At 44.8% G+C, this 21,779-nt stretch overlaps 1 protein-coding gene across 1 annotated transcript in view; it reads left to right on the plus strand.

The window, feature by feature from the left end:
* The window catches only part of sez6b (seizure related 6 homolog b), a 205,617-nt gene extending 195,115 nt beyond the window's left edge, over nt 1–10,502 (plus strand). The window contains exons 11-16 of the mRNA XM_088906912.1: nt 179–373; nt 4,798–4,989; nt 8,368–8,562; nt 9,128–9,166; nt 9,530–9,644; nt 10,300–10,502. Of these exons, the coding sequence (XP_088763038.1) occupies nt 179–373; nt 4,798–4,989; nt 8,368–8,562; nt 9,128–9,166; nt 9,530–9,644; nt 10,300–10,462 (899 nt within the window). The 3' untranslated portion in view covers nt 10,463–10,502. The remainder of the gene's footprint in view (nt 1–178; nt 374–4,797; nt 4,990–8,367; nt 8,563–9,127; nt 9,167–9,529; nt 9,645–10,299) is intronic.
* The last annotated feature ends 11,277 nt before the right edge of the window (nt 10,503–21,779 follow it).

Genomic DNA, 21,779 nt, shown 5'->3' on the forward strand with positions numbered 1-21,779 from the left:
GTTTGTCTCTTTTTGAGCATGGTTTGCATGTGTAGCACTCGAGTATGTTCTCAAAGCTTTTGTCTGTAACCGTTTTCACCTGGACTTGCAGACATCATGCCTATCAGGTGACAAAGGGGTCCGTGTGGCCCCTGTCCACAGTGACACAGCAGGTCACCCCCTCTCCTCTCATCCTCAGAGGTCCCCCGAAATGACACCTGTCCAGAGCTCCCCGAGATTCCCAATGGCTGGAAGACCACCTCACACCCAGAGCTCATCCATGGCACAGTCGTCACGTATCAGTGCTATCCTGGGTACGACGTGGTGGGGACAGAGATCCTGATGTGCCAGTGGGATCTAACATGGAGCGGGGACCTGCCCAGCTGTGAAAAAGGTAAGGGAGCTTCCACAGATCCCAGCTATAGGAGCTGTATTTGAGCTGTTAATCCTTTCACTGTAATGGCTCAGGCTGGACCCCTGCCAGGGGAGGCCAGGGGAAGAGGCCATGCTGTCGGGTGGAGAGTGTGAGCAGAAGCAAGGCTGTGCCCTTCTGCCTTGCAGTTCTGTGCCATCCTAGGGGTGGCATTGCAATGGAATTGTGGGGGGCAGGTGTTTAACAGAGCTGGATCCAGGGTTCATTGACTTGGCTGTTATGCATTTCAAAGTGCACAGAAATGCACTGACGTGCTGCTTCAACAGGGCTTGCAGATGCTGCTCGTCACATCTTATTTAAAAAAGCATGAACTGGAGGGTGGAGCGCTAGCTGTTTTCCCCACAAGGCTACCAACCCCATTCCAGGAGATCAGAAAACTGCAGTGTTTGTGCATGCTCTTTTTTTGTGCCTGGTGTTGAATGGCGTATGTCATTATAACACAGCAGGGCACTGCATCAGACAAGAAGAAAGAGCCAGTCCCCAGTTGGGTTTTTGTGTTGTGCGTGTTATTTGCTTTTATTTGTTTCTTTTTATTTCAGATTGTCAGATGTACGTTTTACTCCCATGCATTTGTTTTCTAATTGAGAATATCCGCTCTGTCCGTCACCCACATACCAGTGCCACCCACACGCCAGACGTTTTAGGTTGATGAGTGTTTTCTGGTTGATAACACAAACTCAACTGCAAAGTTACAAAAAAAAATACAGGGAAAGAAAATTCCAATCACCAAGCAGTCGATTCGCCATCAGTCCCTGTGTGACATGCCGTTTTTTTTGGAGCCCCACAAGGCAACACTTCTATGCATCTTTTCAATAAGTCTTAACTCCACCGCTTGCAATCTTGTAATTCAGACACACAATGCGGCTTTTGTGAGGTTTGGGTCATTCTATTTCAGATGTCATTCAAAAAACATTTTCTTCCTTCACTGCCACTGTGTAGGCCTTTAGGAACTACACAATACAGTGCAGAATAAAAACAACTTAAGTCAGCTATCCAGCTGTTACTGGACATATTGTCATTTTCCTTGTGAATTTGTATAAATCTATAGCCATCATGTGGCACACTCCTGTTTTCGTGACTATTCTGTTATACCCTAGTGGTGTGAGACTGAGTAACTAATAAATAAGTCCAGACAGATACCTTAGCTGCTGCTCTTAGCACCTGTGCATCCCCTCCATTGTCTCTCTTAGCTGAGAGGTGATTACAGGAGTTTGACATTGCTGCCAATCTCATTACATTTTGCGGCAGCACAAAGGCAAATGTGAACAGCTGACTCGCACTCAAGAGACTCCAGCTCAATATCATCACTTCCTGTACCAGCATTTTTAATGCACTGGCTCTCTCTTGCTGATCAGAGAAATGGGTTCTGGGCTGCAGCTGTGAAACCAAGACTGAAAGCAAGGTAATCTCTTTATTCTGCTGGTCTGCGTTTGTTGGGGTCCCCTGCGCCTCGCACTGGCCAGATGCTGCCTGTTGCTCTCTGAGAATGAGGTCCCATAGCTCCTGGCTGAGGCAACATGGAGAGTTGTGTGGCTTTCTTTAAGGAAGTCCAAGGTCCAAAAGGATTCAGTGTTCCCACTCAGGCCTCACTCCTGCACACCACTCAGAGCTCCTGCGATGAAACAGGGGTATGAATTGTACTTAACGCTGGAATGCTGCCTCCTTGAGCTGAGATGTCTGGAATAAATCAGTACATGCTCATGAAAACTCATAAAGCTCAGTCTACTATTTGCATTGCAACAGGCAAATTAATATGCAAGAACATTCTCAGTCTCAGAACATACCTTTTAGCTTTCAAACTGCAGGAAACCGCCCGGATCTTAGTTGCTTTGCACTGCCATTCCTGCTTAGCTGTTATGGTAAGAAATGTTTTAGCTGAGACAGGTACAGTCCTTTGCAATCATTCAAGTAACCCCAGCCTTCACGCTGCTGAGTGGATATGTCACTGGCCTGCAGCTCAGTCCTGAAAGCATAGACAAGTAGCTTCTCCTTCACACTACTTCATTGTAAAAACACATCATGGACTTGGTTTAAACACTGATCCCTGTATAATTTAATACATGCTTTAACAATGTTATAACCATAAAATGTATGCTTAGTATAAAACAATTCTGTTGTACTGACATTTACAAGGGTACACAATAGACTTCAAATTGGCCTGCATGCTTGTTCTACTATAGTAGCTGAATAGGATTTACATCTGCAGCCCTGGGCTGTGTGCTGTAATGTATGCAGCGCTCAGTAACGTGTCCTTCAAGAGCCAAGCAAATGAGTGAGAGATGGATGAAGAACCATGTGCACAGTGCTCAGCACTGCTGAGGAACAGAAGGATGCCATTTCTCTCCCATTTCGCTCAGGGGTGCAAGGCGATGTCACTACCTATGTGTGCAACACCTGTTGTCCCTGACTGATGTGAGCTTGGGGGGGGGGATCTAAGATGTTTTCCATTTTCCACCGTGCAAGCCCCCCCCCCCCACACACACACACACACACACACATACACACACACAACCAGCCCCTTTCCAGTTCATGCTTTTTAAATAAGATGTGACAAGCAGCATCTGCAAACCCTGTTGAAGCAGCATTTCAGTGCATTGCTGTGCATTTTGAAAAACATACCAGCAGAGTCTATGAACCATAGATCCAGCTCTATTAACACAGTTATACACCTATCTCCCACCCACCCTTCCATTGCAATGCCACCCCTAGGATGGCACAGAACTGCAAGGCAGAAGGGCACAGCCTTGCTTCTGCTCACACTCTCCACCTGACAGCATGGTCTCTTCCCCTGGCCTCCCCTGGCAGGGGTCCAGCCTGAGCCATTACAGTGAAAGGATTAACAGTGTTGACAAGGCCATTGCAAAGCACCGGGGGCACAACTCTTCATTTTTTTCATTATGGCTTAAAGTGTTTTATAACCATACCAAAGTAATTTATGTCAAAACAATGGTCACGCTGCATTTAACAAGCAGACATTTAAAATCAAAACGTTAATGGAAAACCGTAAATCATTTGGGTATGCCTAATTACTGTGGTGGAAACGCAGCTTGCCGATGCACTTTTCTGCTCTGGTAAACTCAAATGGCAGGGGCGCCACCTTGTGGTCATATGATGTACTACCGGGCTTTTCCAACATGGATTTGACATTTTCAAGACTTAAAAGTCCTGAGGCAAACGCCTGGGTTCCACATCTGAAACGCTGAGTAATAGTGAGTTTTAGAAATAAGTACTGCATTAGAGTACATCAGAGGATGGGAAAACACTGTTCTTGTTAAAATATAGATTTAGGACATGTAGTGCAGTAAATGCAGGGTCACGCAGTAAAATTGCAACTGTAAGTCCAGAAACAGGGTCCTCATATGGAAAACAGAACCCTGGGAAACTAGAGCATGTATGCTTTGTCTACCAGGACTGATGAGGGGATGCAATGGCTATAAAACAGGGGAGCAAAGTGCACTTTGGAGCTGTAGGCTTGTAATATTCTGTGTTGGAGCGATGCTCGCTTATGCTTTAGATACCTCCTCACTCCCCACAGAGCAGGCAGAGGTGCTTAAATCCCCCCACTGCAGGGCTCGGCCTCTTCAGTCCGCCTGGGCCCCTGCTGGGTCTGTGTATCTGCGGCTCTGCCACCTCCACCTCATACCAAATTCACACACTGGAGGCAAAGTGGAGAGTTTGCAAAACCGAATTTCAGAACACTTACAACCAACAGGCCATTTACCCCATGGATCCCGTTTGGTCGAGAGCAGCTAATTGATCCTAGGATCTCATCCAGCTATTCCTGGAAAGAAGCCAGGACACCAGCTCCCACCACCCTCTGTGTAAAGAAGTGCCACCTGCGCTCGGTTTTAAATGCCCTTCCGGTAGTGCCCACATGGGCTCTCTGGTTCATGTTCCACTGTTCGAAATCTACTGGACCAACTTTGTTGGTGCCTTTCAGGACTTTTAAACTGGAAACAGGTCCCACGTCATTTGCTATCAAAGAGAGTATGTTCTACCCCTTGCCACAGCAACTTAATCCAGAACATCCTTTATTTAATTCAACTGTTTTTTTCTGCTTGGCTCAGTTAAGTAAATAAGTAATTAAGGAGGTGACTGAAAACAAGCAAGTTGTGCAGCAGAGCAGATTGTGAGCGTGTGCGTGCGTGTGTACATGTATGTGCACGTGCATGTGTATGTGCATGTGTGTGCACGTGCATGTCTAAGCATGTGCACCTGTATGTTTGTGTGTGCATGTGTGAGCGTGTTTGCACCTGTATGTATGCGTGTGTATGTCTGAGCGTGAACGTGAGTGAGCGTGTGCGTGTGCACGCGTGTGCGTGAGGACGGGTCCACCTGCGGAGCAGCAGCAGCAGTGAGGCTTGTCTCCCGTGTTTGTGCTCCAGTGGTCACGTGTGCAGACCCCGGGACTGTGGAGCACAGCCGCAGAGTGATGTCAGGGCCCCGGTTCACGGTGGGCTCCACGGTGCAGTATGTGTGCAACAAGGGCTACGTGCTGTCGGGCAACAGCCTGCTCACCTGCTACAGTCGGGATTCTGGGAGCCCCAAGTGGAGCGAGAGACTGCCCAAGTGTGTTGGTAAGTGCGAACCCCCCAGCCCAGACCGGGGGCGTCTCAGGCAGAGAGGGGTGGGTGTGGATCCCATGTGTAGCTGCTGTGGTGGTTAAAATGAAGAGACACCCTTAAAGATGGAGGTATCCATGTTATTGACATCCACAATGATGGGGGTATCTGCTTTATTAACATCCACAAATATGGGGGTATCTGCTTTATTAACATCCACAATGATGGGGGTATCTGCTTTACTGACATCCACAAATATGGGGGTATCTGTTTAATTGACATCCACAATGATGGGGGTATCCGCTTTATTGACATCCACAATGATGGGGGTATCAGATTTTGTTCACATCCACAAAGGTGTGGGTATCCAATGTATTGTACTGCAAAGGGTTAGGGTGTTCTGGCGATTCAGGCTGTGAGCCGAAGGCTATACAGTAACTGCTCTAACCGGGAAGAGGCTGGCGCTTGTTATGTCAGCCATGTGCTCTGATCATTCCGTGTCAGCGCGGCTGCGGATGGAAAGAGGAAGCAGGAGGAGACAGATCCCGGGCAGGCCTGTCTGCCTCACTCTCCTGTCTCACGGTTCACACAGCAATCTCACGAGGGCAGGAACTAACATTTTAGGAAACAAACACAAGGCTCTGTTTTCCGAAAGTGCCGGCAAGCACTGGTTTGAGCGGACACCCTTTCCAGCATGCCTTTACCACTCCTCGATGCCTTGATCCTGCTTCTTTCCACTGGGCTGAGCTCTAATTAAACAGCTCAGAGGGCTGTCGTGTCTCTGATAACAGAACCCAGCACCTCTAAAATCAGTCCCGAGGACAAAACAGGCTTGTGGCCCAAGACAATTGTTGGTTGCTAAAGTCTTTATCTTCACTCTTCATTTACAAATGGATTAAATGAATGGAAGGTACAGCCAGTCGTACCTTTCTCTCAATAACAATTCTGCCACCTGCTGGACATTAGAGGTACAACACTCACTTCTGTGAAAGATTTTTCAATAACCGTTCAAGCGACTGACTGCAGAACATGAGCAGTTGAACTGGAAGGAACGTAATGTTACAGTAAGGACGGGAGAGATTGAAAAGGAAAACAAGGACAGATATACACCTAAAATCCAGAAGAAATCAAATCCAGGCATATTAATAATAATAATTCCTTACACATACAGTGGTGTGAAAAAGTGTTTGCCCCCTTCCTGATTTCTTATTTTTTTGCATGTTTGTCACACTGAAATGTTTCAGATCATCAAACAAATTGAAATATTAGACAAAGATAACACAAGTAAACACAAAATGCAGTTTTTAAATGAAGGTTTTTATTATTAAGGGAAAAACAAAATCCAAACCTACATGGCCCTGTGTGAAAAAGTGATTGCCCCCCCTGTTAAAACATAAATCAACTGTGGTTTGTCACATCTTTGGAAAGCTGAGTTCAATTTCTCTAGCCACACCCAGGCCTGATTACTGCCACACCTGTTCTCAATCAAGAAATCACTTAAATAGGACCTGCCTGACAAAGTGAAGTAGACCAAAAGATCCTCAAAAGCTAGACATCATGCTGCGATCCGAAGAAATTCAGGAACCAATGAGAAACAGAGTAATTGAGATTTATCAGTCTGGAAAAGGTTATAAAGCCATTTCTAAAGCTTTGGGACTCCAGCGAACCACAGTGAGAGCCATTATCCACAAATGGCGAAAACATGGAACAGTGGTGAACCTTCCCAGGAGTGGCCAGCCGACCAAAATTACCCCAAGAGCACAGCGACGACTCATCCAAGAGGTCAGAAAAAACCCCACAACAACATCTAAAGAACTGCAGGCTTCACTTGCCACAGTTAAGGTCAGTGTTCATGACTCCACCATAAGAAAGAGACTGGGCAAAAATGGCCTACATGGCAGAGTTCCAAGACGAAAACCACTACAGAGCAAAAAGAACATAAAGGCTCGTCTCAGTTTTGCCAGAAAACATCTTGATGATCTCCAAGACTTTTGGGAAAATACTCTGTGGACTGATGAGACAAAAGTTGAACTTTTTGGAAGGTGTGTGTCCCATTACATCTGGTGTAAAAGTAACACAGCATTTCAGAAAAGGAACATCATACCAACAGTAAAATATGGTGGTGGTAGAGTGATGGTCTGGGGCTGTTTTGCTGCTTCAGGACCTGGAAGACTTGCTGTGGTAAATGGAACCATGAATTCTGCTGTCTACCAAAAAATCCTGAAGGAGAATGTCCGGCCATCTGTGCGTGACCTCAAGCTGAAGCGCACTTGTGTGCTGCAGCAGGACAATGATCCAAAACACACCAGCAAGTCCACCTCTGAATGGCTTAAGAAAAACAAAATGAAGACTTTGGAGTGGCCTAGTCAAAGTCCTGACCTGAATCCGATTGAGATGTTGTGGCATGACCTTAAAAAAGCGGTTAAGGCTCGAAAACCCTCCAATGTGGCTGAATTACAACAATTCTGCAAAGATGAGTGGGCCAAAATTCCTCCACAGTGCTGTAAAAGACTCATTCCCAGTTATCGCAAACGCTTGATTGCAGTTGTTGCTGCTAAGGGTGGCCCAACCAGTTATTAGGTTTAGGGGGCAATCACTTTTTCACACAGGGCCATGTAGGTTTGGATTTTTTTTTCCCTTAATAAAAACCTTCATTTAAAAACTGCATTTTGTGTTTACTTGTGTTATCTTTGTCTAATATTTCAATTTGTTTGATGATCTGAAACATTTCAGTGTGACAAACATGCAAAAAAATAAGAAATCGGGAAGGGGGCAAACACTTTTTCACACCACTGTATATAGTACTTTTCTGGACACTCCACTCAAAGAGCTTTACAGGTAATGGGGATCCCCTCCACCACCACAAGTGTGCAGCCCCACCTGGGTGATGCACTAGTACATTCACACATATACCAGCTCTCAGTGGGGAGGAGAACAGAGTGATGAAGCCAGTTCAGAGATGGGGATAATTAGGAGACCATGATTGCTAAAGGCCAGGGGGAAATTTGACCCCTACTCTTTTCAAGAAACACCCTGGGATTTTTAATGACCACAGTGAGTCAGGACCTCGGTTTTACATCTCATCTGAATGATGGCACCTTTTTACAGTATAGTGTCCTGTCACTATACTGGGGCATTAGAACCCACACAGACTGTAGTGTGAGCGCCCCCTACTGGTCCCACTAACCCCTCTTCCAGCAGCAACCTTAGCTTTCCCAGGAGGTCTCCCATCCAGGTAGTGGCCAGGCTCACACCTGTGGAGCTTCAGTGGGCTGCCAGCTGGGAGTTGCAGGGTGATGTGGCTGCAGGCTGTGAACATTAGCTCATGGAGAAGGAGCAGCCTGTTGGCCTGTGCCCTTATTCTCTCTCCCTCTCCCCCCCCCCCTTCTGTAGCAGAAAGCTACGAGCCCTGCAGGAACCCCGGTGTCTCGCCCTTCAGCGTACAGAGCACGGAGAAGCGCTTCTACCAGGCAGGCGAGACGCTGCGCTACTCTTGCCTGAATGGATACGATCTGCTGGGGGAGCCCTCCCTCCGCTGCCTCCCCGGCCGCCCCTCGCAGTGGAGCAGCCCGCCCCCTTCCTGCAGAGGCAAGACCGGCCAGCCTCCGCCGTCACTTCCTCCCCGGAGTGATCCTCGCGACCACGCTCTGAGCTCGTTGGTCCTTCGCAAAGCGCGACACGTTTCCCATCCGAATTGCGTGCGCAAATTCAGTAGCTGACAAGCAAATGAAATTCTGTTTGATGTGAGAAATGATGGATCTGAGGGGACAAGATAGCCCTGTTCTTTGCTCTTTAAACAGTTTAAGTTTGCAATTAATCAGCGGATTGAGACCCATGCATAACAGATGCTACTTGAGCCTGTTTTACGTTATGATCTCTAAAATATGCATTAATAATTATGAAAATAATCTATTGTGCACAACTATGTAGTTTAATGATTAGTAAAGGCTAGTTCTTACCATGGTATTGACAGTCTTTTTATGATCGGTTTATGCGTTACAGACTATAAAGAATTCAGAAATGGATTTTGCTGTTGTAAAGTTTTACCAGTTGTATTTAACGCTCAAGCAGTTTACCTTGACAACATTAATCTTTCACTTTATTTCACTTCATTTTCCTCTGTGCTCACACGAGTCTCTTTGCTCCTTTCTAGCTTCCAGTTCAGAGTATTTAAATGAACGGAGATTAGACGGTAAGTAATTGATAATCATTTATACACCTTGATCTACAAACACAATAAATGCTCTTGTCATAAAGCCTTGAATAACAGATCATAGAGTCATTAGATATTGAAGCACAACTTTTTTCAGATGGACTGGTCACCTCAGTCATAATACTGAGGTATGATATCAGACAGCTCATGTGACGTGTGATAAATAGTATATCAAAATAAGCACATTCTGAAAGATAATCCTAATAACTTGGGCTGAGATGGCATTGGGACTGCATGCAATTAGATATAAACTTAAAAAATGTAAGACAGATACAGTTTATAAAATAAACATAAGATAGATAATCAGACAGCAATTGGTCAATTTTTTGCTTATCGAACCAGTTGCGAAGGCATCAGCTGACTACCCTATGGAGGGGACAAACATCGCGATTGCAGTCCTCATTCCGGTGGCGATCATCGCCCTTCTCATCATGGGCATGTACCTCTACTTCTCAAAGTAAGTGTCGCCTCTCTGTATTGTCTCCTGGTGATCCGACATCAGCAGGACTGCGGCCTTTTCCACACACAGAAACAACCCACACCAGGTCAAATTCAAACAGCTTCCGCAACATGGTTAAGTAGCATTGCCAAAAAATGCCTTATTCTTTTTCTGCAAAGATATGCGCACCCTTCTTAAAAAAACACACACACACGGCTGCACTTGGCTACAGTTGTGTGTGAGGCCTCTGTCACACAAGATGCTGTGAACAGCCACAGAGTGAGTTACTTACGATCACTATCGCTGCTTCACGATGGAATCAATTGTCTGGGTTGGCTTTGTTCACGTCTGTCAGGATTTAGGCTCAGAACACTGTAGTGCAGTCCCCACTTAATTTCAGAGGAAGTCATCTGCATGCCAGCTGTAAATTCATGATGACAGGTTTCCTTGGGGTAGCAGGAGATGTTAAATGGAGAGCTGCCATCCAGCACAATAATGATTTTGTAGTTCAAGTAGGGAGATGCGTCAGCATGCGTAGGCTGCAAAGGAACAAGTAAAGGTATATTCCATGCTGAAAAGAGAAGAAAAGGAAACACAACATTGTGTTTTTTATCTTCTTTTTTCATAATGATTTTGCATTCCTCTTTCTCTCTCCATCTCGGCTGTGCCTCAGGGTCCAGGGCAAATCCTTAAGGCTTCCTCTGTCCACCTCGCACCCGTACGACCACATCACAGTGGAGTCGGCCTTCGATAACCCCATCTACGAGACTGGAGTAAGTACCGACTCTATGCACCTGAGAGATGTGGACTCGCAAAACACCATCGTCCTGTCTTGATCACCCCCTCCGCTGCCACTGCTTGCTGCCTGCCTGCCATCTCAGGGCTGAACAGCAGAGGGCTCCACTCACTCACACCCCTGCATGCTGGTCAGCTGCGGAGGTCAGGGAGGATAATCCAGCACGGGCTCTGGCCAGCGCAGTGTTCAGCACACAGCCCCAGCTATCAGCTCCCTTGTCGGGCATCTACCATCCCCATCGGAGGCACTTTCACCTTGTCATTACAGGCATTGAGTGTAGCCTCATGCCTTCACAGCATAAGACAAGACTTTTTATTAAATCTTCCCTCTACTGCTGCCTAATCTTTATTTTAATGCCAGATGTGGTTGATACCTTTTGCAGTACTTGTACATGGTGCATTCATAGCTTGTTCTGGATGCTTTTAGCCAAAATTGTGCCCCTCACTCTTGGAGCAATGCTTTGTCTCAATAATATTAACACCCTTTGCACCGGAGCAGACTTTGGGGATGTGCCTGATGTTCTGCACAAGGCAATTCTCTATGTATTTTGTATGTGTGTGTACAATATGTGCCCTGCAAAGGTTCATTCCATGAGTATGTCCATGGCATAGTCCCACCTTGTGCCCCATATTTCCCAGAATAGGCTCCGGATTTCTGCGATCCCACAAGGAATATGGAAGCAGTTATCCAATAGTGCTTGGATGGGCAGTATACAGTGCCTTGCGAAAGTATTCGGCCCCCTTGAACTTTTCAACCTTTTGCCACATTTCAGGCTTCAAACATAAAGATATAAATTTTTTATTTTATGTGAAGAATCACCAACAAGTGGGACACAATTGTGAAGTGGAACGAAATCTATTGGATTTTTGAAACTTTTTTAACTAATAAAAAAATGAAAAGTGGGGCGTGCAAAATTATTCGGCCCCTTTACTTTCAGTGCAGCAAACTCACTCCAGAAGTTCAGCGAGGATCTCTGAATGATCCAATGTTGTCCTAAATGACTGATGGTGATAAATAGAATCCACCTGTGTGTAATCAAGTCTCTGTATAAATGCACCTGCTCTGTGATAGTCTCAAGGTTCTGTTGAAAGCGCAGAGAGCATCATGAAGACCAAGGAACACACCAGGCAGGTCCGTAATACTGTTGTGGAGAAGTTTAAAGCCGGATTTGGATACAAAAAGATTTCCCAAGCTTCAAACATCCCAAGGAGCACTGTGCAAGCGATCATCTTGAAATGGAAGGAGTATCAGACCACTGCAAATCTACCAAGACCTGGCCGTCCCTCTAAACTTTCAGCTCAGACAAGGAGAAGACTGATCAGAGATGCAGCCAAGAGGCCCATGATCACTCTGGATGAACTGCAGAGAACTACAGCTGAGGTGGGAGAGTCTGTCCATAGGACAACAATCAGTCTTACACTGCACAAATCTAGCCTTTATGGAAGAGTGGCAAGAAGAAAGCCATTTCTCAAAGATATCCATAAAAAGTCTCGTCTAAAGTTTGCCACAAGCCACCTGGGAGACACCCCAAACATGTGGAAGAAGGTGCTCTGGTCAGATGAAACCAAAATCGAACTTTTTGGCCACAATGCAAAACGATATGTTTGGCGTAAAAGCAACACAGCTCATCACCCTCAACACACCATCCCCACTGTCAAACATGGTGGTGGCAGCATCATGGTTTGGGCCTGCTTTTCTTCAGCAGGGACAGGGAAGATGGTTAAAATTGAGGGGAAGATGGATGCAGCCAAATACAGGACCATTCTGGATGAAAACCTGTTGGAGTCTGCAAAAGACCTGAAACTGGGACGGAGATTTATCTTCCAACAAGACAATGATCCCAAACATACAGCAAAATCTACAAAGGAATGGTTCACAAATAAACGTATCCAGGTGTTTGAATGGCCAAGTCAAAGTCCAGACCTGAATCCAATCGAGAATCTGTGGAAAGAGCTGAAAACTGCTGTTCACAAACGCTCTCCATCCAACCTCACTGAGCTCGAGCTGTTTTGCAAGGAAGAATGGGCAAGAATTTCAGTCTCTCGATGTGCAAAACTGATAGAGACATACCCCAAGCGACTTGCAGCTGTAATCGCAGCAAAAGGTGGCTCTACAAAGTATTAACGCAAGGGGGCCGAATAATTTTGCACGCCCCACTTTTCATTTTTTTATTAGTTAAAAAAGTTTCAAAAATCCAATAGATTTCGTCCCACTTGTTGGTGATTCTTCACATAAAATAAAAAATTTATATCTTTATGTTTGAAGCCTGAAATGTGGCAAAAGGTTGAAAAGTTCAAGGGGGCCGAATACTTTCGCAAGGCACTGTACATGAAGGACAGTACCAGACAGAATACAAGTAGAGCACAGGCCTAGGGATAGGGAGAATTTTCATACAGTGTTGTAGAACAGTCACTGACGGCTACAGAAAATCCGTATTTAATAATGCTACTTAGCATGACTAAAGCACACTTGTAAGCTGATATAGTTCACCTTCCAGAGCTGTACTGATGTAATCATATTAGCTGATCTATGTCAGCCTTGGTCACCCACAATGCATGTGATGCAAATTGTGTTTACAACTGAGCGACAGCCCCTAACATTGACCTCTTCTACTGTGCGACCTGGCTTGTCTGTTCTGTGGCTTCACAGTACTGTCCTCCTGATTTGTTCTTACATTGTCAACCTGGCACCTTACAGATCTGCTACAGTTTTTTTTTTATCTTTTCAAAGTTATCAACCCCTGCAGTAATCTGGAGCAGTTTCTGGAGAATGCTAGTTTATAGGTAGTACAGAGATTGATGTTTCTAAAAGTAATATTAGAATATTTAATTAAAAAGTACAAATGCATTTTCTGTAGTATGTAATCTTGAAGAATTGATTTGCTATGTTTGGTAAAACAGTATTTGTGCAATATTAAATATACTTAGGTTATATCATGCAAGCATTAATGTATATCAGAAGTGTAAGTAATATATCTCTTATAAATTACATATTTTTGCAGTCTAATTTTGTAGTTTTGCTTAAGATTTGATTTTTTTGTTTATAACAGCAATTGAAATGTCAGTTGCTACGAATGTACTGTATTTTGAAACAGTTGTTGTATTAAGACTATCTCTGTGTGTTAAAGGGATATGTTTTCTGTGAGTACTCCTAGGAAAGGATTTTTAAATTCTCTGCTGTGTGGCGTGTTATGCAATAATTACATTTTGCATAGATGCATACTCAAAATCAGCACTGTGGAAAGAATATGAAAGTGTTATAACAAATGCATATAAATTAAACTGACAGAAAACTGAGCAGAAGATGGTACCATTTTAACTGTAGAGTCATCCTCCTTGTAAAACAATATGCTTGCTGTCTGACTACTGAAGGCAATCAGATCTCAGAAGCTAAGCAAACTGGGCCTGGTCAGTACTGGGATTGGAGACCCAAAATGGAACAAGACCAGATTTACTGCTACATGTAGCATTGTCAGACCAGCAGGTGGCGCAGTTCCCATTGGATCAGAATTTACCTCATTATTATTTACCTTTAATAACCTCATTATGGTGAAAGAGGCCACTGTGCTGAAGGTGTTACCATCTTCAATTGAGAAGTTGAACTGAAGCCCCAGCCGCTTGGTCTTTAAAGATAACATGGCACTGTTTGTGACAGTAGTGGGATATTAAATGCCGGAGCCTTTGTCCAATTCTTCTTTGGACTTCTGCAACCTGACCTGCCTAGTGTTGCTCCTCATTTCAACCGGTGGAGTCATTTCACATCTCTTCCACCTGATCTGCTGTGCAGTTGAGTTGCTGGCGCAGAACATCTGCCTGTATTATGTATTTGCTATATGTGAATAGCTTTGGGATACAAAGTACTATGTAAACATAAGCTGCACCTTATACTGTAAGTTACTATTACTGCTGTTGTTATTTGTGGCAGGAGACCAAGTGCAATTTGTGAGATATAATTAGAGAAGGGAAGGAAATGCCCTTTTAATGACTTGAACACGATGTTACCATTGTGCTCTCCGCCAGGGTCATGTTCCTTTCAGGTGCCGTCTTTCAGGGATATGTGTCAGCATGTTGCAGACTCACCATCCAAAAATAATTCGCTACAGTGAGCCATTCAGGCGTTCGGCAGTGTAAAGACTCAGGAAGGACATTTTTATTGAGCTACTTAAATCGGCAATGCCAGTACTGACATCCACCCTGGCCACATTCTTCCTGTAGCATTTACTTAATATTTTCCCTTAACTTCCGGTTTAATATTAAATAGAAGCCTGGATGCTTATGCAATACATTTACAACACCAGAATACTTTTACAAACCAGTGACACAATGCCATGTAAGGTGTATTTGTCTAAGGCTTGTTGAGTTTGGGAGGAAAAAAGAATAAATCACCTAACTGCTTTGCCATATAAGCTGCAGAGTTAGGGAGAATTCAAGCTTGGTTTTGCATTTGTTTATTGAATTGCAACAGAGTGCGTGTGTAACATTTTTGAACACACGGAAAAGAAAGGAGAAAAATCAGAGATGAAATTTTGAGGGAGGAAAATGACATCAAAGCATTCAAATTTCTTTGAACCTTATCAGCTTATCTCCCTCATTCTGTGACTCGTGAGCATCGTGCCTGTTCTTCCACATCCCATTTCAACCAAATGTTTTCAAGTATATGTTGTTGACTGCGCCATGCCTCTCTCCCTGAGCTATATTGCATTACTGATTCCCTCCGACTCTTGGCTGGTGATTTCAAGTCTAGATCACTCACTGCTCCACCCACCATTCCATTCTTCAAAGGCCCGTCTCAGTCCCAGGTTCCTGCCTCTTTTGTTAACGACTGTGTCTGTTTGTTTCTCTGCGGCTGGACCACTGAAGAACAATGAGGTGAGATAAGTTACTGGTGCAGCGTTTCCAGGTTAGCCATCGCCCACTCTCTCCCCGCAGTCACTCGTGTCTGTTCTCCTGCCCTGCTGCTGCCCAGACTGCAAATGAAAACTCCCCCTCCCCCCCATAGCAATCCCCCACCGCCACCGGAGAGCCTGGGATTTCTGCAAGAGCTTCCTCAGAAGCCATCGCAGCAACAAGGGCACCAACAGACTGACTGGCGGTCTCTCCTCAGGCTTGATACAAATGTAACAAAGTCGGCTTGTGCGTCTCTGCTGCTGGCTCAGACCGCGAGATCCAGCACTCAGCAATTCAGGAGAAGCTAAGGCCAGCAATCCCAGTCAAGAAACCTTGTTGCTTTCCATGCATTTTGCAAGCTTCCTGTTTTATTTTACAGCTGTGTGGCTCCCACAGGTGCACTGCCCTTTTGCAGGTGAAGTGGGCAGACCACAGCTGTGTGTTAATGGAGAGCAGCCACCCAGGCAGGATTCAGTCAGCTTTGTGTGGGTCCTAATGTCTCGCCTGGGGAGTTGCACATGTGAATTTAAGGAGCAGGAGGGCAGGAGGGCAGACCTGCTCCTTCAGGTGGGACACCAGCAGTGGCAAACCCAGAAATGGGCATCCCATCGGAAGAGCCTGGCATGCGCAAAAGGGCACGGGGCGTGTTGGCATCATGCACCTGCCCCTTGGGGGGAGTGGGGGTGGGGGTGGGAATGAATTATGCCTCTCTGGAATGTCCTCTTGTTTTACATAGCCGTGCATTTTTTTTACCATGTTTTTCCACCCGTGATGATCAGAATAGTCTGCCCCAGGCCTGTGTGATCAATGTGCTTTTCAGTTCTTGTTTTCACATCCAAATCTCTGCGTGTTATTTCAATGTAATAATTCAGTATTAAATAATATGTTTGACATGTCCTGTTATTTTCTCATTCCTTTTTTGGCTTTATTATTATTATTATTATTATTATTATTATTATTATTATTATTAAGTCATCAAAAGCCTAGTGATTTCTCTCCATCGGCATGTTGTCTGCATCCACCCCGTGTTATTCAGTGCTGAAGAAGAGGTCTGCCATGGTCATCACCGGACAGCAAGTGCAAACGCAGTGCAAATCACGCGCTCTCCAGAACTCACCTGTTTAAGCAACACATGTGAAGGGCTTCAGTCCCTCCGGGACAGGGGAGGAGGCCATTCAGCCCTCTGGCTCGTTTGGTTGATGCCATGAATTGATCAGAGCATCCCAGTGAGCCAGCTCTGGGCCTCGGCAACACGACTGGGTAGTTTGTTCCCGACAGGCACAGCCCTCTGTGTACAGAAACGCTTCCTCCCGTCTGTTTTAAACACGCTGCTAGGCCGTTTCCACTTCCGCCCTTCGACTGTGCCGACCGTGAAGAAGTCCACCGGGCCGACTTTCTCAGCGCCTCTCAGTCGGGATGCTCTCGTGGTCTTCTGTGCTCAGGGCTGAAAAGGTTTAGTCCTTACGGAGTTAACCGACCCACTCCCCAAAGTCCCTGAGCAGAACAGCTCGGTTTGAATTGTTCTAATGCAGTTGTAGATCCAGTTCCGCAGGACTGCGTTGACAAAAAGATGAAAAGTCACAGGGAAGGAAAGTGTGCCTGTGTCTCGCAGGTGACTCCTGCTGTATTATTTCAGCATTACTGTGTAGCCAGGCTTGATGAAATGGTAGCAACACAGGTGAAACTTTATATCACACATTTCTGTGCTTGTTTTTTGTTCCATCGTTATACCTCAGTTTCTATTAATTTTCCTGTTGTTTTTATCATGTGAGGGCACATTCGGAAATCCACCCTGTTCATGTTTCTATGACGCCCAGGAACAAAAAAAAAATAAGCGGGTGTAGTTGTAAAACCCCCTTTCACCCTGGGCTGAGGTTTCTCGGCCTGTGCGTGATCTGCAGACGTGTGTCGTTTGGATTTCTTCCAGGAAACGAGAGAATACGAGGTTTCCATTTAGAGACGAGACACTTTTCAGCACTGGGGTGGGAGAATCAAAGCCTTTTTGCCTTGTGGGACTTGCTCAGCGCCTTTCTCCTCTTCTGTGACTCAACCGACTCCTGTCTCCCGTCCTCCTCTTCTCTCTCCCCCCATCTCCTGTCTGCTGTAAATACTCTCCTCTCCTGAAGACTCCTGGGAGCCCCCCCCAAGAGCAAGGACAATGTGATGTTTTTCGTAGCGCTTCAGTAGCAATGCCTAGCTGCAGTAATCTGTACTTCGTTTCCAATACGATCCTGTGGTAAAGCTTATGAATACAAAGTGTTACCTAAAGGTGGGAAAACAGTTTTCTTTCTTTATTTTTTCCCCATGTTTTAAACAAGATCGGTTATCGTCCTACTAGCTAATGAGAGATGCCTGATTATTGGACTGATTGCTCCATACTCAAGGGTTGTTTGGTGCAGAGCACATGTTTTCTGTGAGTGTTTTATTTCAGCACTGTGTGTAGGAGATGCAGTACACACAGTGAACAAGGCAATAGAACTTTCTCTAAATTTTAGAGAGGTGTATCATGGGATACCTGCATGTGAATTTGTAGTTTTGCATTGTACATAAAAGCCGTTTAATTTGTGGATGATGGATAATGGGGTGGGGGGGAGGGATTTGTACATAATTCGTATGGTGGGAATAAAATTCAACTTCCTCTCTTTTTGAAAGGCTTGTCCTCCAGTCTAACTGAAGATCCCGAAGTCTGTTTCATCCTGGTAGTGGAACTGTGTGTATGTAGACCTGACATGCAGTCTCATCTGCAAAAACCAAGCAATGCTATATTGTGTGCAATGACCACCAAGATGGTGGTCTCCAGACTGTGATAGGGAAGAGGAATTAATCTGGCATGATGTTTTTGCATCACCTGTAATTTACTTCCACTTGTTTTCAAGGGCTGTTCAGTGGACAGAGGGTGGACACCCTGTTTTGCCAGTCAACACCTTTGACCCTTATCCTACAATGGAGAATTATATAGCAATAGTTAGGCACTATTTTTATATCGCACCACATGCAAGAAACTCTATATCCACAAATCTACTTTGCAGTGTGATAAATCTCCTATAAAAAGATTTCATATACAATTGCTGAGTCAATTAAAATCTAACAAAAACTAAAGAAGAGATAAGGTTAAATTGAGAAAGTTACCACTGCAGTGAGAGCAGCATGGCATAGTGGCCAGGTCTATGACTCCTCTCTGATGGGTTGTGTGTGGGTTTGAGTTGTGGTTTCTGCAGACACTGCTGAGTTGAAGCACCTTGAATGAGGTACCTTACCCCAGTTGTGATCATCGGGTGATCATTTTTAACGTTGGACCAGCCAGGGGTCTTGCTCTCTGGTTACCTTAACAGTACAGAAACCAGGATGAGTTAAGGTCCAATGAGCCAGTGGGGCTCTGGCCTGGACTTCACTTTGATACCAGTGAAGTATTAGAGAAACAAACGTCTATACTACAACTAAATCTAAGCATATTAAATGTGGAGCAGGCATTAAGGTCTCTGGTGAGAATCTTCCTAACTCCGTTAGCTCCTGATACACACGTTGTCATTTAGTAGACACATTGCAGAAATATGGGAAGTTTCTGTGGCTCACAAACGTGCCGGAGCTCAGAGATTTATAAACCGGAAACAGAATCTTCAGCTGGAATCTTGCTAGAAAACGTCAGCTCTTTCAGAAAGTAAGGGTAACATTCGCTATGGTCGTGTATCACTTTATTTCCTAATGGCGTGTGCTGATGCGTGAAAAAACCTGTGACCAGTCAATGAAGCACCGTCATTGTTTTCACGTGGGCAAAAAACCTTAATTACCCACAGCCAGCAGCTGTGACCGTGGGGGGTAATCGCAGAGGCTGGTAAGAAAATAAAAATTCTTACATGAATCAAGAATGGTGTAGTATTCTTAAACAGTGTTGTTAAATAGGGAGAGAGACGATTAGTAAAAAAAAATGGGAGGTATGTACGAATTTTGATGTTTTTTGTGCAGTTACAAACGGGTGTGAGCCTATCTTTTGCTTCGGGAGTTTATTTTCCCACGGGCGGCTTCACCATGCGTACAGTCGAGCGCATCGCTCCGAAACTGCCACCCTGTTCGTTTCCTGCCACCCTCCTGTCAGAACCACGTTATCTCGAGGGCTGTTTCCTGTGACTTGCAAACAAGGCCGGGAAATGCGAATCGAAACCATTGCGACAAGCATATCAAGTGCTCTTAAGGTTACACAGCGCGGCGCGATCTTTTTGTTCAGCTCGTGTCCCGCGTGTGCGTGTTTCTTTAAACTCCGCTAATTCACGGTGCCGACGCCCTGCGAAACAGACACTTGAGGAGATCGAATTCCGACTCGACCTCCCAGGAAATAACCCCCCCGGCTAATGTTTAAAAAAAATCGCAGGAAAAAAATACAAATACTCTCCCACGAAAATCGAGCCGGTGACATCACATGAACCAAATCCAGCATTGAAGGTCCCAGTACACCCGAGTAACTTGTCTTGTGCAAGCCGAGACACAGCTGTGTTCGGGACGGGCTCAGCGCATCGCACGGCGGAGTTTCCACTGTCCGGCTGCGCAAGAGGCAAAAAGCGCGATAATGCAGCGCAGCTTCCACACCGCTTTGAAACCCGCCCTCAACTATGTCCTGAACCGCAGAGAAAACTTAAATTGTAAATATGGAAACAAGAAAAGGCAGCCTACAGAGTACGAGAGAGAGAGAGACAGATTAAGTCCCCGACAGGAACTATGCCGATACGCTCTGCAGAAGATTACCGGGACTGTCACAACACTAGTTCTGTTAATAGCGTTACCACCGTACTCTTTCCTGTAACTCATATAGAGCACTTAAACTTGCTTCGTTTCTCGTGTTCCAGCCTCGGCCTGTGGCGGCTATTAGCGGTAGCGTTATTGCTTGTCGTTGAAAGCTCCGAGCGTTTCTTCCCATAGTCTGAAGACAGGCTGGTAGGTGGGTTCATTGGTTTCTGGGAAAACTGGCCCCGGTGTGAGTGTGTATACCCTGCATCCCGTCCAGGGTGTGCCCTGCCCTGTGCCCGTTGCTTGCTGGCATAGGCTCCAGCTCCCCTGTGACCCTCTGTTGGGGAATGAGGTGAGAAGATGGATGGACAGGATGGGTCTGTGAGTTCTGCCATCCTCGGGCTGCCTGGCACGACACGCCCTCTCTGAACCGCATCCACAGATACATACTGTACAACTGAAGACCTTATCACACAGAATGGTTGAAGACGCATTTTACTTGCAAATAAGATTTTTTTTATGATTGGGGAAGGAAAGGGTGACAGAAGCCGTGATGTTTTTGAAAATATCCCACTATCTATTACATCAGAACAGATCTTTTTGTAACCTCTGGGATGTTTGGGAAATATGTGCGTCATAGTTAAATTTTTTTTATTTTAATGGTATGACAGCCCTGATAGATCGTGGTGTTAACTGGAGTAACGAGAAACATCTTTAATATCTGATGAAAATCTTCTCATGCTCACACACTCTTCATTTCAGGGCATAAGCAGTGCAGTCAGTTGTAGTCTATAACCCTGTACACCAAAAAAGAGATGCTGTGCTCAGAATAATACCATGTAAAGATGTCATATATTTTATTATTCAGCTCCTCTTTCTGTGGATTTAAAAGGGCACTGCAGGATATGTTTTCAAATGGTATTGTAAAATATTTTCTAAAGTGACAACAACAAAATGCTGGTTAAACAGAAAACACCACTATATTCAGAGGTATTCAAGGACTTTTTTGTTGTTATTCGGAAACAGAAAAGACAGGAAGTGCGGCCAAGTTCAGTCAGTAATGAAATCATTACGTTTAATTAACTGTTCCAAAATGTTTTTTATAATGACTTGGGGGAAAAGGAATATGTAGAAACCACAAGACAAACTGATGATGATGAAAATGACAATTCTGTATCTATTTTTGATTCATTGTACAATGTAATGACTAAACCACATCATGGTCAAAAAAATCTCTTAAATAAAATTTTAATTCTTGAAAACAAAGGGTCTTAGTGTTTCAATGTCAAAATCACTTTTTCAATGCAAAAGGCACACAGTGAAAAGGAAAGCCAGGATACAGTGACCTGCGATGACCTGGGTAAGGTTGCTGGTGGCTGTTCTATGCTTTTTTTTTTGCTACCTTACTAACCACTCAAGATGCTAAGATCCAGCAATTGAGAAAGACGTTCGACAGTTCAGTTCAGTTGTCATATGCACAAGTGCGAATGCTTAACTGCATGTATGCTCCAATACAAAGACACTAAGGAAACACCAAACTGAAACCCAGAACAATAGTAGCAATACAAACAATGTTAAATAACACTCTACTTAAAATTCAGCACAAGCAATTGCAAAAAAACCTCAGTGTGAGTGAGTGGTAGGTAGAATTCAATAATCTGACAGTTTGCAGGAAGTATCTGTCTCTGAATCTGGAATCTTGTGCCTTCATGCTCCTATAAAGCTTACCAGAGGGCGGGGGAGAGAAAAGAG

The sequence above is a fragment of the Atractosteus spatula genome, chromosome 27, assembly GCF_055471065.1.
Source record: "Atractosteus spatula isolate fAtrSpa1 chromosome 27, fAtrSpa1.hap1, whole genome shotgun sequence".
Classification (NCBI taxonomy): Eukaryota; Metazoa; Chordata; class Actinopteri; order Semionotiformes; family Lepisosteidae; genus Atractosteus; species Atractosteus spatula.